General features: G+C 44.9%; 1 protein-coding gene across 5 annotated transcripts in view; it reads left to right on the top strand.

The window, feature by feature from the left end:
- Positions 1 to 13438, top strand: part of SEC16B (SEC16 homolog B, endoplasmic reticulum export factor) — a 70238-nt gene that overhangs the window by 28082 nt on the left and 28718 nt on the right. For 4 of the 5 annotated variants that reach the window (XM_046684226.1, XM_046684227.1, XM_046684224.1 and 1 more), the window contains exons 3-11: positions 831 to 943; positions 1726 to 1846; positions 2602 to 2710; positions 3914 to 4058; positions 4728 to 4879; positions 5250 to 5311; positions 6928 to 7063; positions 7550 to 7780; positions 12122 to 12219. In XM_046684226.1, the coding sequence (XP_046540182.1) occupies positions 831 to 943; positions 1726 to 1846; positions 2602 to 2710; positions 3914 to 4058; positions 4728 to 4879; positions 5250 to 5311; positions 6928 to 7063; positions 7550 to 7780; positions 12122 to 12219 (1167 nt within the window). Of the gene's footprint in view, positions 1 to 830; positions 944 to 1718; positions 1847 to 2601; positions 2711 to 3913; positions 4059 to 4727; positions 4880 to 5249; positions 5312 to 6927; positions 7064 to 7549; positions 7781 to 12121; positions 12220 to 13438 lie in introns of all 5 variants that reach the window. The other variant, XM_046684228.1, reaches the window with a different exon arrangement.

Raw genomic sequence — 13438 nt, 5'->3', positions numbered from 1 at the left:
ATTATTGTGAAGAATTTTGCCCCTATGAAATACTAAAGAATTATTAATTGGTGTAAACACTAACAACAGGATGTTCCTTTCCCCAATCTTTCTGTATTGTTGAGTTCTCGATGGAAGATAGGTTAAACCCAGAGGTGTTAAAAGCAATCAGATTTAAGGTAGTCCAACTTAACTTTTTCATCTCTTTCCATCTGCGACATGCATGGGAATTACGATGGCATATTGAGCACTTATACTGTCATCCCAGGAAGGGGTTTTCTAAGATAATATCAGGGCAGTGTTTTCTAAGATAACATTGGATGTGTGTATTTGAGGAGAAAGCGGGATCATGGGGAAGGAGAATGAGACACTTGGCTACGGTTTTGCTATAAAAATTCCAGCCTTGTTCTGAAACAGAGGTCCTACTCCTGCTCTGGTTCTGAATTTTGTGTTTATAGGATCTAGAATTAACTGTGGTTTTAAAGCAGATTTTTTTTTTTTTATTTAAAGACTTTATTTTTTTTCCTTTCTCTCCCGAAAGCCCCCCGGTACATAGTTGTATATTCTTAGTTGTGGGTCCTTCTAGTTGTGGCATGTGGGACGCCGCCTCAGCGTGGCTTGACGAGCAGCGCCATGTCCGTGCCCAGGATTCGAACTGACAAAACACTGGGCCGCCTGCAGCAGAGCGTGTGGACTTAACCACTTGGCCACGGGGCCGGCCCCTTAAAGCAGGCTTTTGAGTGGGGTAGTAATTCTGTCCTCTAAAATTGTTTAGTTTGTCAAGTCCTCCAATGGTTTCTCTCTTTACCACACTCATCCTTGAATGACCAGCCTTCTTTGTGCTATTTTAGGCCAGGCATCGAGGATCCATATCAGAGCTATCATTCTCCAACCCCAAGGGAAGAATATGCTTATGCAAGTTATTATTACCACGGATATCCACGGCAGCTACAGGAAGAAAGAGGTATGGAATAATCGCCAAGAAGCCTTTGGGATGGTGCGGCTGGTCTGATAGGCAGGGCAGAGGCCAGAGGAGCCGTGCTCAGAGCCTCTGCTTGGGCATCCTGCTCGGCTGATGTACAGCTCCTGCCCCCAGCTGCTTCTTTCTTGGCCAGACCAGGCCATGACAAAGACACTGCTGCTAGATGTCCTGAGGAGAAGAGATAGAAAGGAGTCATTTTTGTTTGTACATGTAGATGGTAGTACTGAAACTATCATTATGTTACTAGTATTGTGGATAGTTTGTACTTCATCCACATCTTTTGTTCTGCTCCTGATTATAGCCAAGATTATAGTCTCTGACCAAGTAACAGTGAAGTGAGTTCTTAACGGTGATGTCATCCAGTGTGTGGCTGAGCTGTAATGAGTCTGACCATTATTTACCTTGAGGGTGGCAGAAATGCACCAATAGAAATTTATACCCTACACCAAGAGTAAGGCTTTAGGTATGTGCTAATGGCAGCTTCTGACCTGCTGGCAAAGCGAAATCTGTTTCAACATAGAAAACACAAATAGACACACACACACGATCCCCACCGTTGTACAGTTGTACAAAGCCATGCTATTGGTTCAGAGAGAACTGAGGGGCATTTATGGACTTTCATTGGTAGCTCTCACTTGTCAATTTTATTCCATTTGGCAAATACGTTTTTATACCAATAACAGCCTCACAGCTTGCTAGTGTCTTTCTGAACTTCTAGGAAGAAGAAGTGACCTGTCTTTATTTTGTTTTCTCTGAGGGTGCAGTGCCAAGGCAAGGGAGTCCTTATATCTGGCATGAGGATTATCAAGATCAAAAGTACCTCAATGAACATCATCATGAAACCCAGAATAATCTGTTTGGAACAAACAGTGAGACCCGGTTCCAGTAAGTGTGAAAGGAGAGGCTAGTTCAACACGATTCAGCCAAACTCAGACTATGTTAGGCAAATCTATGGCATCTGGTGCTGGTCCCTCATCTCTGGATGCCTTGTTGCTTTTGTTCTGGCCACAGGGACATGGGAATAGCCTAGGATGGCCTGGGACTCTTAAGAGGGACCCTGGGAGGAGAGATGCTTAACTCTGAGAGGAAGTTCCCACACCTGGGCTAGTCCGAGTCCTGGGAGGTTACTTGAGGTCCATCCTAACGGAGGACCTTAATTTACGTTGGCCTCACAACAGATGTGGCCTTGCAAACGTCCTCATGATTGGGTCCTGCCTGGGGCTGGGGTGCTTCTCCTCTACCCACTCCTGTGCCCCGAGAGTGGGATGAGGCGAGCAGGGAAGTGTCTTTTGCGCAAGTACCTGTCCTGGTGCCCTTAGGCCTGGTGACTTTACCCTGCTTGGAACTCACCTACCCAGCTCCTCCCATAAAAGCCATTCCTGGCTGTCGGGCTGCAGAGGCCAACCCTTCTCTACGGGGTTTGGGGCCGCTTCTAGCAACTGCAGTATTGAACCCAGGAGCTCCTGTTTTTCTGGTGTTGATAGATTGAGGAGCTGAACAGCAGGACAGTGCTTTTTGCTGTGGCACACAGGCTGACCTGACACCTGCCAGTGCAGAAGAACAGCCTCCAGCAGAGAGCAGCTCAGCCTTGCTGGCTTGCCCAGGACCCCCTCTCATCTGCTCCTGTCATTTTGCTGCAGATCTCAGAGTCGGAACCCTTATAAAGACAGTCCTGCTTCTAACTCTGGACAGGAGAGGCCTGGGGACCTGCTTCCAGAAAGTCTGCTAACTGGGGCCCAGAAGAATAAGGTAACCTGAAGTGACATGGGGCTTGGTGGCCTGTGACAGTGCATCAAAACTGACATCGTCAGTGGTGGGAGGGCAGGGCCCTTGGGGATGGGGGTCTCTAGCGGCCATCAGTCTGAGAGGTCCCATTCCTCCTCTCTTGGCAGAGCCTCAACTCCCACCTCCTCCTTTCCCTGCGTTATTGTCTCAGTATTGTGGGTCTGGGGCCCTGATCTGACCTTTTTGCACTTATGTCAAGTTGGCTGGATCAGGAAATGTCACCCAAGTCACTCCAAGGTGCTGGGAAAGAGGAGAAGAGGCTGCCACCAATACTCCAGTGGACTAGCAATTGGGTTTACCCAGGGGGTTGCAAGAATCTTTTAATTTAGGTCTGAAAAGCAGAGGTTGAAACCTTTCTTGACTTTTCCATCTCTTCTAAAATCTTACTGTGTGTACCAGCTGGGCTTTAATTTGGAGATCTTAAATTTATAAAAATAAACTTTTATTTTGGAATAATTTTAGATTTACAGAAAAGTTGCAAAGATACTATAGAAACCAGCTCTTTAATTTTTGACAGTCTTGTGTTAATTTTGTTTCCCTGATTGGATTTACATGATTTTGAGAACAGTTTCTTCCGTATACCTAATGCTGAACAGGGCAGGGTACATCTCATGTGACTAAGAGTGACAACCACAATAACAGCAGCCACACACGTGTACAGCGCTTTACAGTGCACGGAGAGCTTTTGCATCCATTATTTCATTTGTACCCTCCCAGGATGTAAGTTCCGTGAATTTCTCATACACCTGTATCGTCAGGGGAAGGACGGTGCCTGCAGCATAGTGAGTGCTCATTAAATAGTTGGTGAATGAATGCACGAGTACGTACTTGAACTGCAGAGGGCAGATGTGATAGCTGTGTTACAGATGAGGGCACTGAGCTCAGAAAGCCGAAGTTGCTTGTCCAAAGTCACAGCAGCTAGGGGTTGACAAAGCTGGGATTTGAATTCAGGCCGCCGGACCTGCACTCATTCCCCTAGGACATAATGGATCCTTTAGCAAACACACGTCAGTTGAATTATCCCTTCTTCTCCTTTCAATACATCCACCTTAACTGTATTTATTTGAAAGTTTGAATTTTGTTGCTTTGGAGGAACCCTTGGGAGAACCATCTCTTTAAAACTGCTTCTGATTCTTCTCCTATGTTCTCATTGTTTTTAACTCTCAGTCATCACTGACCGACGAGTCCAACCTTCTCCGGCAGCACGAGTCTGGTCTCAGCTCCAGCAGCTATGAGCTCAGTCAGTACATGGCAGATGCCTCTGAGCCGTATGACCGCATGGCTTCAGCAGCTTGGAGTCCCATTCAGGCTGGTGGGTCCTGAAGAGATCAAAGGAGTTGGTTGAGTCTGATGAGAAGAGGGTTGGGTGGCAAGTCTCTTGGAAAGTCGCCCTTAGCCTGTGTTTCCCAGAGTGGATCATTGTCCACCTCATTTGCTTATGTAGGTCTCCTGGGCAGAGAGGCCAACTTTGGCTCCATTTCCCACCTTTTCTCTTGAACTGGATATTGCATCACAGCTGATTCTTGGAAGGGAACAGCGCCCCTAGCCATCTTCAGGCTGGGAGAGGAGGCCCTCGGAGGTACTTTTAAGGACCAGGCGAAGACAGTGAAGACCAGAGTCAAGGTGGTAAAGCAAAGGCAGCCCACAGGGCGTAACTGCTTTGTCTGGATATAGGAGACTCGTCAGGAGTATCGGGGCTATGAAAGCCAGCGAGTCCCCAGCCTCTCACTGTCACTGAGAGTCTGGGCCTGATGCATTATCATTTGGACCAAACCATCAAATCCTTGCATTATATTCTGACATAGTCTTAGAGGCTTAAATCTGACTTGAAGCATGGTCTTCTTATAATGATGTAGCCCTTCCAGAATCTTATCTTGGTCCCAGATGGAATTTGGACAGAAAGGTGTCTGTGGTCTATTTCTAAAGTAAAAAAGAGCAGTGCCAGTAATGCTCACAATGTCCACCTGTGTCTGTTGGTCAGAGGAAGTCTCGGCAGCTGGCCCCAAGGCACCCATGAAGTTCTATGTCCCTCATGTGCCTGTGAGTTTTGGACCAGGAGGTCAGCTGGTGTGTGTGAGTCCAAGCTCTCCCCGTGATGGACAAACGGCCCTTGTTGAACTGCACAGCATGGAGGTAAACAAGATTTGGTGTCCCTGGAATGCCAGCACGCTGCTCCCTGCTTCCCTTTACCTGAGCCTGGGCATCTCCAGGAATGGGGTGCTCTCATGGGGAGCTGGGCCATGCACCCTGTGGATTGGGGAGTGTATGTGTGTGAAGGAATGGGTGGGGCTCTTCTCTGAAAGAAGTGACGCTAGACTTATGTTTTTCCTGATATGCTATTGGCTCATTTTCAGCAACTGGAGAACTCACTTTCATCCTCTGCTTTCTCCATGAGGCACTGAGCCACATCCTAGGACCACGGCTTGGCTTCTGATACTAGACTTGGCTGAAAGGAGCATTGAGTGGCCATAGTCTTGAAGACCAAATCTTATTTTTGTTCCAGATTATTCTAAATGATTCTGAGGAACAAGAAGAGATGAGGACTTTCTCAGGACCCCTGATCAGGTAAACTGCCATACGAGCTGCCGAGTACGGGCTTTTGAAAGCTGCAGAATCTTCCGGCACAGCAAATGTTTCCAGAACAGCATTTTGGGATTTGTTCTCGGCTTCCTGGAAAGAAAATGTCTATCCCCATTGGAGTAGAATTCTCTGTGCTACAAGATAGAGCTCAATGTGGCCTGAGCCATTTTGACAAGCAATTCGATAGTTGAAGGGCAGAAAGAAAAATTAACTTAAAGGTTTAAATATCTGAAATCAGTTCCATTTTGCAGGGGCTACATGACAGGAAGTTTTAGCATTCCGTGTACTTAATAGATATTAATGGAAAAGCGGAGGACAGCCTGGGAAATCATAGTCAAATGGATCACAGTGGAAAAAGCGCTTGCCTTGTTCTAGAGAGAACACGGTCAGTTTGTTACTGGATAGTGTGCAAGTCTGCCCTCTGCAGGATTGAGTTAGAACTGCTTTTAAATTCCTAGTCATTTCTGCTAAGTATTTAGGGCGGCCATTGTTGTGAAGAGTCCTGGCCTGTGTCAGAGGACCTGGGTCCTAGGCCCAGGCACCCTGCTAGCTAGAGGTACCATGGCGGACAGGTCAGTTAGCCGTCTCCGAGCCTTAGTTTTCTGTTTAAGAAATGATGTAAAACCGGCTGTGCCTACTCCAGGCAGTGACTGTGCACGTGGAAGCCCTTTAAATATCATCACTGTTATATAAATGTATTCTTATCCTGAATCTCCTCCTCCAAGAAAATCCCACATAGTATTTTGACAGTTCCTTCTAGTGAAAATGAGTGTTGTCTCCATTTCTTCCACACAGGTACACAGATGTGGGGGTACAGACGAGTTGGGTATTTTGACACTGGAGTACTGGGCCCAACTTGGCGTTGATTTTATGGGATGATCTGGAGTAAATTATAATGCCCGTTTATTGAGCACTTCAAATATGCCACACAATTTGCTAAGGCGTTTTTGTATGGAGATAGATTTTTTAAAAATTATCCCTATCTTGGGGCTGGCCCCGTGGCCGAGTGGTTAAGTTCGCGCACTCCGCAGCAGGCGGCCCAGTGTTTCGTTAGTTCGAATCTTGGGCGCGGACATGGCACTGCTCATCAGACCACGCTGAGGCAGCGTCCCACATGCCACAACTAGAAGAACCCACAGCGAAGAATACACAACTATGTACCGGGGGGCTTTGGGGAGAAAAAGGAAAAAATAAAATCTTAAAAAAAAAAAAAAAGTATCCCTATCTTAGGGGGAAAAACTGAGGCTCAGAGGAGAGAAGAGATCGTGTAAGCCTAGAAGCGCAGGCCAGATTTAAGCCCGGGGTATCTGACTCCAAAGTCTGTGCTTTGACCTGCTACCTTCTGTAGTCATTTCCGGTACCTGGGCATCAGCCTCCTCATCCGGAAAATGGAGAGGGTGTGTGAGAGAATGTCTGGAGTCCCCTCCCGTTCTACGAGGAAACCACTAGCCTGTAGCCAGAGGCTCATTCCCCAGTCCCGGGTTGTCAGACTTGCACCTCAGTCCCAGCGCCCCCGGCGCCCTCACGCTGTGGGAGGGGCCCCCGGTCCTGTACGGGGAACCGTCTGCCCCTCACTCTTTGCTCCCTGAATCTCTCCCCAGGGAAGACGTACACAAGGTGGATATCATGACGTTTTGCCAGCAGAAAGCAGCTCAGAGCCGCAGAACTGACACACTGGGGAGCAGAGACTCGGCTCTGCTGTGGCGGCTGTTGGTTCTTCTTTGTCGGCAGAATGGGGTGAGTGTCACCGCCCTGACGCGTGGGCACAGGCAGGCTGGGTTGAAGTTGAAGTCTTCCCGGGACGGATAAGATTCGGCTTATGGGATGATTATAAAAGGTGATATTAAAGAAGCAACAAATGGCCTCAAGGGAAAAATTGCTCAGATGGCAATGCCAGTCTGCTACTGCTAACCTTTCCCCTGCCCTCTGCCGTGACCTGGGGTTATTGTACGGTTCTTGGGTTACCGCCCCAACCAAGTAATACACCTGTGAGAGTGTGAATATTTCACAGAACCTTTGTGGCCTCTGACAGGCAGAGAACAACCATGAGAATGAAGCTGCAGCTTGAAATACAGCAATCCAAGAAAGGACTGCCTTGTGTTTGCCTGTTGGCCTCCTCATGAAGGAGGCAGGTGTTCTGGCGCCTCCCTTCTCAGCCTGCGCTGCCAGCGTGGGGACGAACAGGAGTGTTCCTCAGGATGTCTGTCTCTCTTTGCCTTGCAGTCCATGGTGGGGTCTGACATTGCGGAGCTGCTGATGCAAGACTGCAAGAAGCTGGAGAAGTACAAGAGGCAGCCCGCTGTGGCCAACCTCATCAACCTGACCGATGAGGACTGGCCGGTGCTGAGCTCGGGGAGCCGGAACCTGCTCACCGGGGAGATTCCCCCCAGCGTGGAGACGCCCGCGCAGATCGTGGAGAAGTTCACTAAGCTGCTGTACTATGGAAGGAAGAAGGCAAGTCAGGGCCCCCGCACGCTGTTTTTCAAAAGTCACCACCATCCCCACTACTCCCCCCTCCCCCAATTATATGAGTACCAGATACTCATTTTACAGCACTGTAAGTTCAGAAAGCTACAAAGAAAAAAACATCCACAGTCTACCATTAAATAATCGTGCCTGTTAACATTTTGATATATTTACTTCTAGCATTTTTCTATGCATATATATTAAAAATCAAATTAAGTTACATACACAATTATTTCTGTTTTTCACTTAAGATTATGTGGTGAAATACTCTCATGGCATTAAAATGCATCACTTAAAAAAATGGTTGGACAATATTCCATTGCATGAGTGTATCATATTTTTTTTAACCAATCCACTATTGAATAGATAGGCTAGCTACAATTTTGTCACCCATTATAAATTATTCATTTTGAACATCTTGTTACATAAGTCATTGGCAGATCTTTTTATTATTTTTTTTAGGATAGATTCCTACAAGTGAAATTACTGGGTTAAAGGGTATGCACTTTTAAAATGTTCTTCCTATATACACTAAATTAGTTTCCAGAAAGTTTGTTTACAAATGATACCCCCACTAGCTATATCTAAGGAATGCCTATCAATATTGAATACTTTAATTCAACAGATGAAGAATGATGCTTCGTTTAATTTTTTGATGTATAAATTGGGCTATTTTTATTAAAAAATTTTTTATTGAGGCATATTTGACAGATAACATTGGAAGATATTTGAAATGTCCACTGTGATGATTTGATATATGTATATATTGTGAAAGGATTCCCCGACTGAGTTAACACATCCACCACCTCACGTTTACCGATTTTTAAATGCCTTTTTAAAAGTTGAAGTTGAACTCACATTTCAGAAAAGTCTTAAAGCAAACTTAAATATTTGAATATATGATTAAAATCAATTTGATTCAAAAATCAAAAGATAAAAGATATAATAGGGGCCATGATGCTCCCACCCCTAGCCACTCAATTTCTCTCTCTGAAATATCCAGAGATATTTTACGTATATCCAATTATTTCCTCTTTTTTTTTCTTATAGCATACTATATTACCACCTCTTTAACTTCTTTTTTATTAAAAAAAAATCTTAGAAAATATAGTGGCTTGGCAAATTTTTTTCTGTAAAAAGACAGTCAGTAAATATTTTCAGGTTTGTAGACCATAGTGTTTTTGTTGTAATTACTCAATTCTGCCCTTGTAGTGTGAAAGCAGACACAGACACTATGCAAATAAATGGGTGCGGCTGTGTTCCAATAAAACTTTATTTATGGACATAGAAATTTCAATTATATATAATTTTCATGGATAATGAAATACTATTCTTTTAATTTTTTCCAATCACTTACAAGTGTAAAAACTATTCTTGGCTTGTGGGCTTTACCAAAATAGGCAGTGGGCTGAATTTGGCCTTCAGGCCACATATTGCTGACCCCTGTTCCTTATATATAAATACCTTCCTCACTATTTCTTATAACCACACAGGTTTCTATAGATAAATTATAATTAATTTAACCAAACTCCTCTAGATTGATGTTTAGATTCTTTCCAGTCTTTTGCTATTACAAACAACAGCTGGAGTGAAGAACCATTGTCATTTTGCCCAGTGTGACGGACTCTATCTCTGAGAGATTTCTAGAAGTGGAGGTGTTGGGTCAATGGGTATGTGGTTTGTAATTTTGATAGATAGTGACAAATTGCCTTTCTAGAGGATGTACCCGTACCCTACCAGTGCTGTACGAGGCTCCCTGTTTTCCCACACTCTCACCAACGCTCTGTGTTTCCAGTCTTTTGATATGTGCCCATCTGTGGGGTGAAAAAAATATATAATTTAGTGTAGTTATTTGCATTTCTCTTGTTGTAAATGAAGTTGAATATCTTTTAATCTGTGAATTTTTTTGTCATGGATTTTCCACATTTTTCTGTTGGGTTTTTTATCCTCACTTATTGATTTGTAGAAGCTCTTTATTTTTTTACAACTGTCTGTCCAAAATCTAATTTGGGGGGGCCATATTTAGAAAGACTTTTCCTACTTCAAAATGAATTTATGAAAATGAAGTTGAAGTACTTTTTTTTTTTTTTTTAAGATTTTATTTTTTCCTTTTTCTCCTCAAAGCCCCCCGGTACATAGCTGTACATTCTTCGTTGTGTGTCCATCTAGTTGTGGCATGTGGGACGCTGCCTCAGCGTGGCTTGATGAGCAGTGTCATGTCCGCGCCCAAGATTCGAACCAACGAAACACTGGGCCGCCTGCAGCGGAGCGTGCGAACTTAACCACTCGGCCACGGGGCCAGCCCCTATGATGTTATCTTTTAAATGAGTGTTAGACATGATACTCAGTGAAAATTAGTGGGATCAAATTATAGCCATCCTATATATATATATAGGTGAAACAGCAATATATATATATTCACTATGTAGTAGAGACTTGCAATTTCACCAGTGATTTACTTATTCAATAAATATTTATTAAGCAGCTCCTACTTCTAAGGTATTGAATCCAGTGGGGGACACAGAGATATATCAGTGATGATCTCTTTAGAAAGATAAATAATGACCACCACCACCACAATAACAAAAGCAAAAATTTAACAAGTTCTTTCTACGTGCCAGATGCTCACTTAACATGTTACATACATTATTTCATTTATCTTCACAGAAACCCTGTAAGTTAGGTTCTAAACTTGTTTTAGGTATTTACAGATGAGGAAAGTTAGTAAGTGATAGAGCCGGGGTTTAGCTCTAGGCAGTCGGATGCCTGGGTTTGGGCTCCTCACCACCCGCCACACCAGTGTCATCACATTGACCCAAAGGTGAGCCCAGGATAGATATGGGAGATCAGAGAGATTCATGAGGAACTGGATACCAAAATATCTTTAAAAGCTTTATTAATATTTGACTGGGGTCTTATTTCTGGCATTGTGCGAGATTGATAGCCTCGATATAAATTCTCAATTTCTTCACTTATTCTTAAATTATATGTTTTGGAGGAGCAGATTTTTGAGTAAGCTGGTGATTCCCAGCCAATCATTACTAACTCCTTTTTAAAAAAATCCTATTATGAAATAGTTTAAACACACAGAGTAACTCTTAATGTCATTTTTTATTTACATTGGATGTAAGGCTGAATTCCCTGTGGCTGTTTAAATTTCTTCTCTCTTTCTTTCTCTCATCAAATAAGAAAACATGGGGAGATGTTGAGATGATCAAAGACATCTTCATTTGGAGGTGGAATTACCTCATTAGTGACTTCCTGTCCCCAAAGCACATTATTTGGGGGCACTAAGGAAATTATTAATACCAGGTCAAAACCTCACAAGTAAGTTAAGCCCCTACTAAAGAGTTCTGAAAATTGAATGAAAAGGTGAATATGTGTATGTTTTAAAATTTACAGCTCTAGTCCATCTTGCTACATTAATGGTGTCATTAATTTGGCATATGAAGGCACTTGATAGTTAACAAACAGTTATGGTGTTCGGTGGGCAGGTTAACTGCTATGTGTACTGGCTCAAATGTAATAGCTTCTTTCTATTCGTGTGAGAGTACTGGGCAGGAAGTCTCCACGTGTGGGCAGCCCTCCTCCATGTCGTCGTTCAGGGCCTGAGGATGTAGGAGGCTCTACCATCTCAACACATAGTCTCTAAGGTTTCTCAGAAGCATCTTCATTCCAGCCAGCCGGCTAGGGAAAAGGCCAAGGAGGACTGAGCGGGGGGTGGGGGTGGGTCTATGGCCAGACCGGAAGTGGCACGTGTCACTTCCGTTCCCATCCCACCGCCTAGAACTCAGCCACATCTAGACACAGGGGAGGTAGGAACATGTAGTCTAACTCTTTGTCCAGGAAGGAGAACGTGGATTTTGGTGAGGAACTAGTGGTTTCTGCCACAGTTATAAAGAGAAACTCATCCTTTGACATGCCTCCACGAGTGCCATCTTGGCACTCATGATCTGAGACTCAGTCCTAGGGGTGTGGTGCTTCTCTTCCTTTTGATGCTTCGATTCATAAGAGTTGTGTGACTCTTGCTAAAGAGATAAAGCTAACTGGAAACTATGTTTGAGGGGGAGACATGACATGCTAATGAAATAGCACAATGGATTTTGATCAAGTGAAGACTGGAGAAGGGGACAACTTAGAGAGAAATATGTGCCAGTGAGGCCTCTTTCCCCACTATTGTTTTTCACATTCACCTGTGATGCTCTCAGAGTCTTCCTGGAAGCCCAGCCCTGACTGCTCGGGAGCGGCAGGACCTGAGCACAGTCATTTGTTGCTGTTGTTAGAGGAAGGCGAGTAAGGCAGTACTGAATGTGATGCTTCTGTTGTCAGGAAGCCCTGGAGTGGGCCATGAAGAACCATTTGTGGGGCCACGCTTTGTTCCTGGCCAGCAAGATGGACGCAAGGACCTACAGCTGGGTTATGAATGGGTGAGTTGAGGACTTGCAAAGGAGACCAACGGAGCAGAGAGACCCCCTGCCAAAGGTGGGGGTGAGGGTGGGGAGAAGTGCCAGATGCACTGAGAAGCCCCATGCTCAAAGCATCTTTCCGATTTCTCTTTTCTGAGCTGGACATAGCGTTTCTCTTCTCCAGATTCATACAACCTAGACACAGACACATTCTTTCTACCTGCTAAGTTGAATAAAAGATTTTAGTAGTATTTCCCAGGGTCAGAGTTTCCAAAAATTAAGTTTCTGCGTTGCAGTAGCCCTCTCTCTTTGGGAGGGGCTGTTCTAGATAGTTCCATCAGTGAGGGAATAGGTGATCACTTCAGGTTAACTGACGGAGCCTTAGGACTGACAGTGAGTAACTGTCTACAGCTTAGTCTTGCAGTGCAGATGTGGGTGCTGAGAAGAAGGTAGAGATACTGGGTAGCAGGACCATGAACTCTGGCAAAGGGGTTTATAGGGCTGGGAATTAGACCCAGAAGTCTTCCTCTAGGGCAGTGGGAGATGACGAGACTGAAGAGGTGCATTTAGTCAGAAATCACGCTGGCACACTAAGATCCAGGAGCCAGGCTGGACCAGGAGGAATGCCCAAACCGGGACGAGATAGAAATGGAGTGAGTCCAGAACCAGGAGTTTGGAATTAGCGGGGTGAAACAGCAAGGAGAATCAGGATCGAATGGAGATGGTGGGTGTAGGGGGAGCTGCAGTAAGTCCTTCAGGCTGCACCAGTATCCATGGGTGGCAGGGACACATACGTGGCAGCAGTGGGGAGACCGGAGTGGGGGGACCCTCCTATAAGGAGCAGGCTTGGGTTGGGCGGTGAGAAGGATGTTACCTCAAAATGTCTATCTTCTAGTGTTGGTTAAAGCTGTGAAGCTACCCTCTCAGCTTAACCTATATTTGAAGCGGCCACAAACCCTGTTGGGTAGAGATCTGGCTGAGAGAGCGACACTCTAAGTTCTGCAAGGGTAAGGGCTGTCACACTCTCAGAAGCCTGTTCTTCACGATGGCCCCCGTCTTCATTCCTCTAACCCTCGTCTTCCCAGACTAGGAACACCACTGTGCACTTCATTATGTTCAGAGACTGGAAGGGCAAAGGGCACTGAATTTTATGATAAGTGCTCCGAGCTCCCGGGCAAGGGTGCTATGAAATAAAAGATGCTGTTCTGAGGGACGATTTTCCTCTGGGTTTTGGAAATGA

The sequence above is a fragment of the Equus quagga genome, chromosome 13 (assembly GCF_021613505.1).
Source record: "Equus quagga isolate Etosha38 chromosome 13, UCLA_HA_Equagga_1.0, whole genome shotgun sequence".
Lineage (NCBI taxonomy): Eukaryota > Metazoa > Chordata > Mammalia > Perissodactyla > Equidae > Equus > Equus quagga.
The sequence above is the reverse complement of the archived record's forward strand: the minus strand, read 5'-3'. Positions and strand labels throughout refer to the sequence as shown.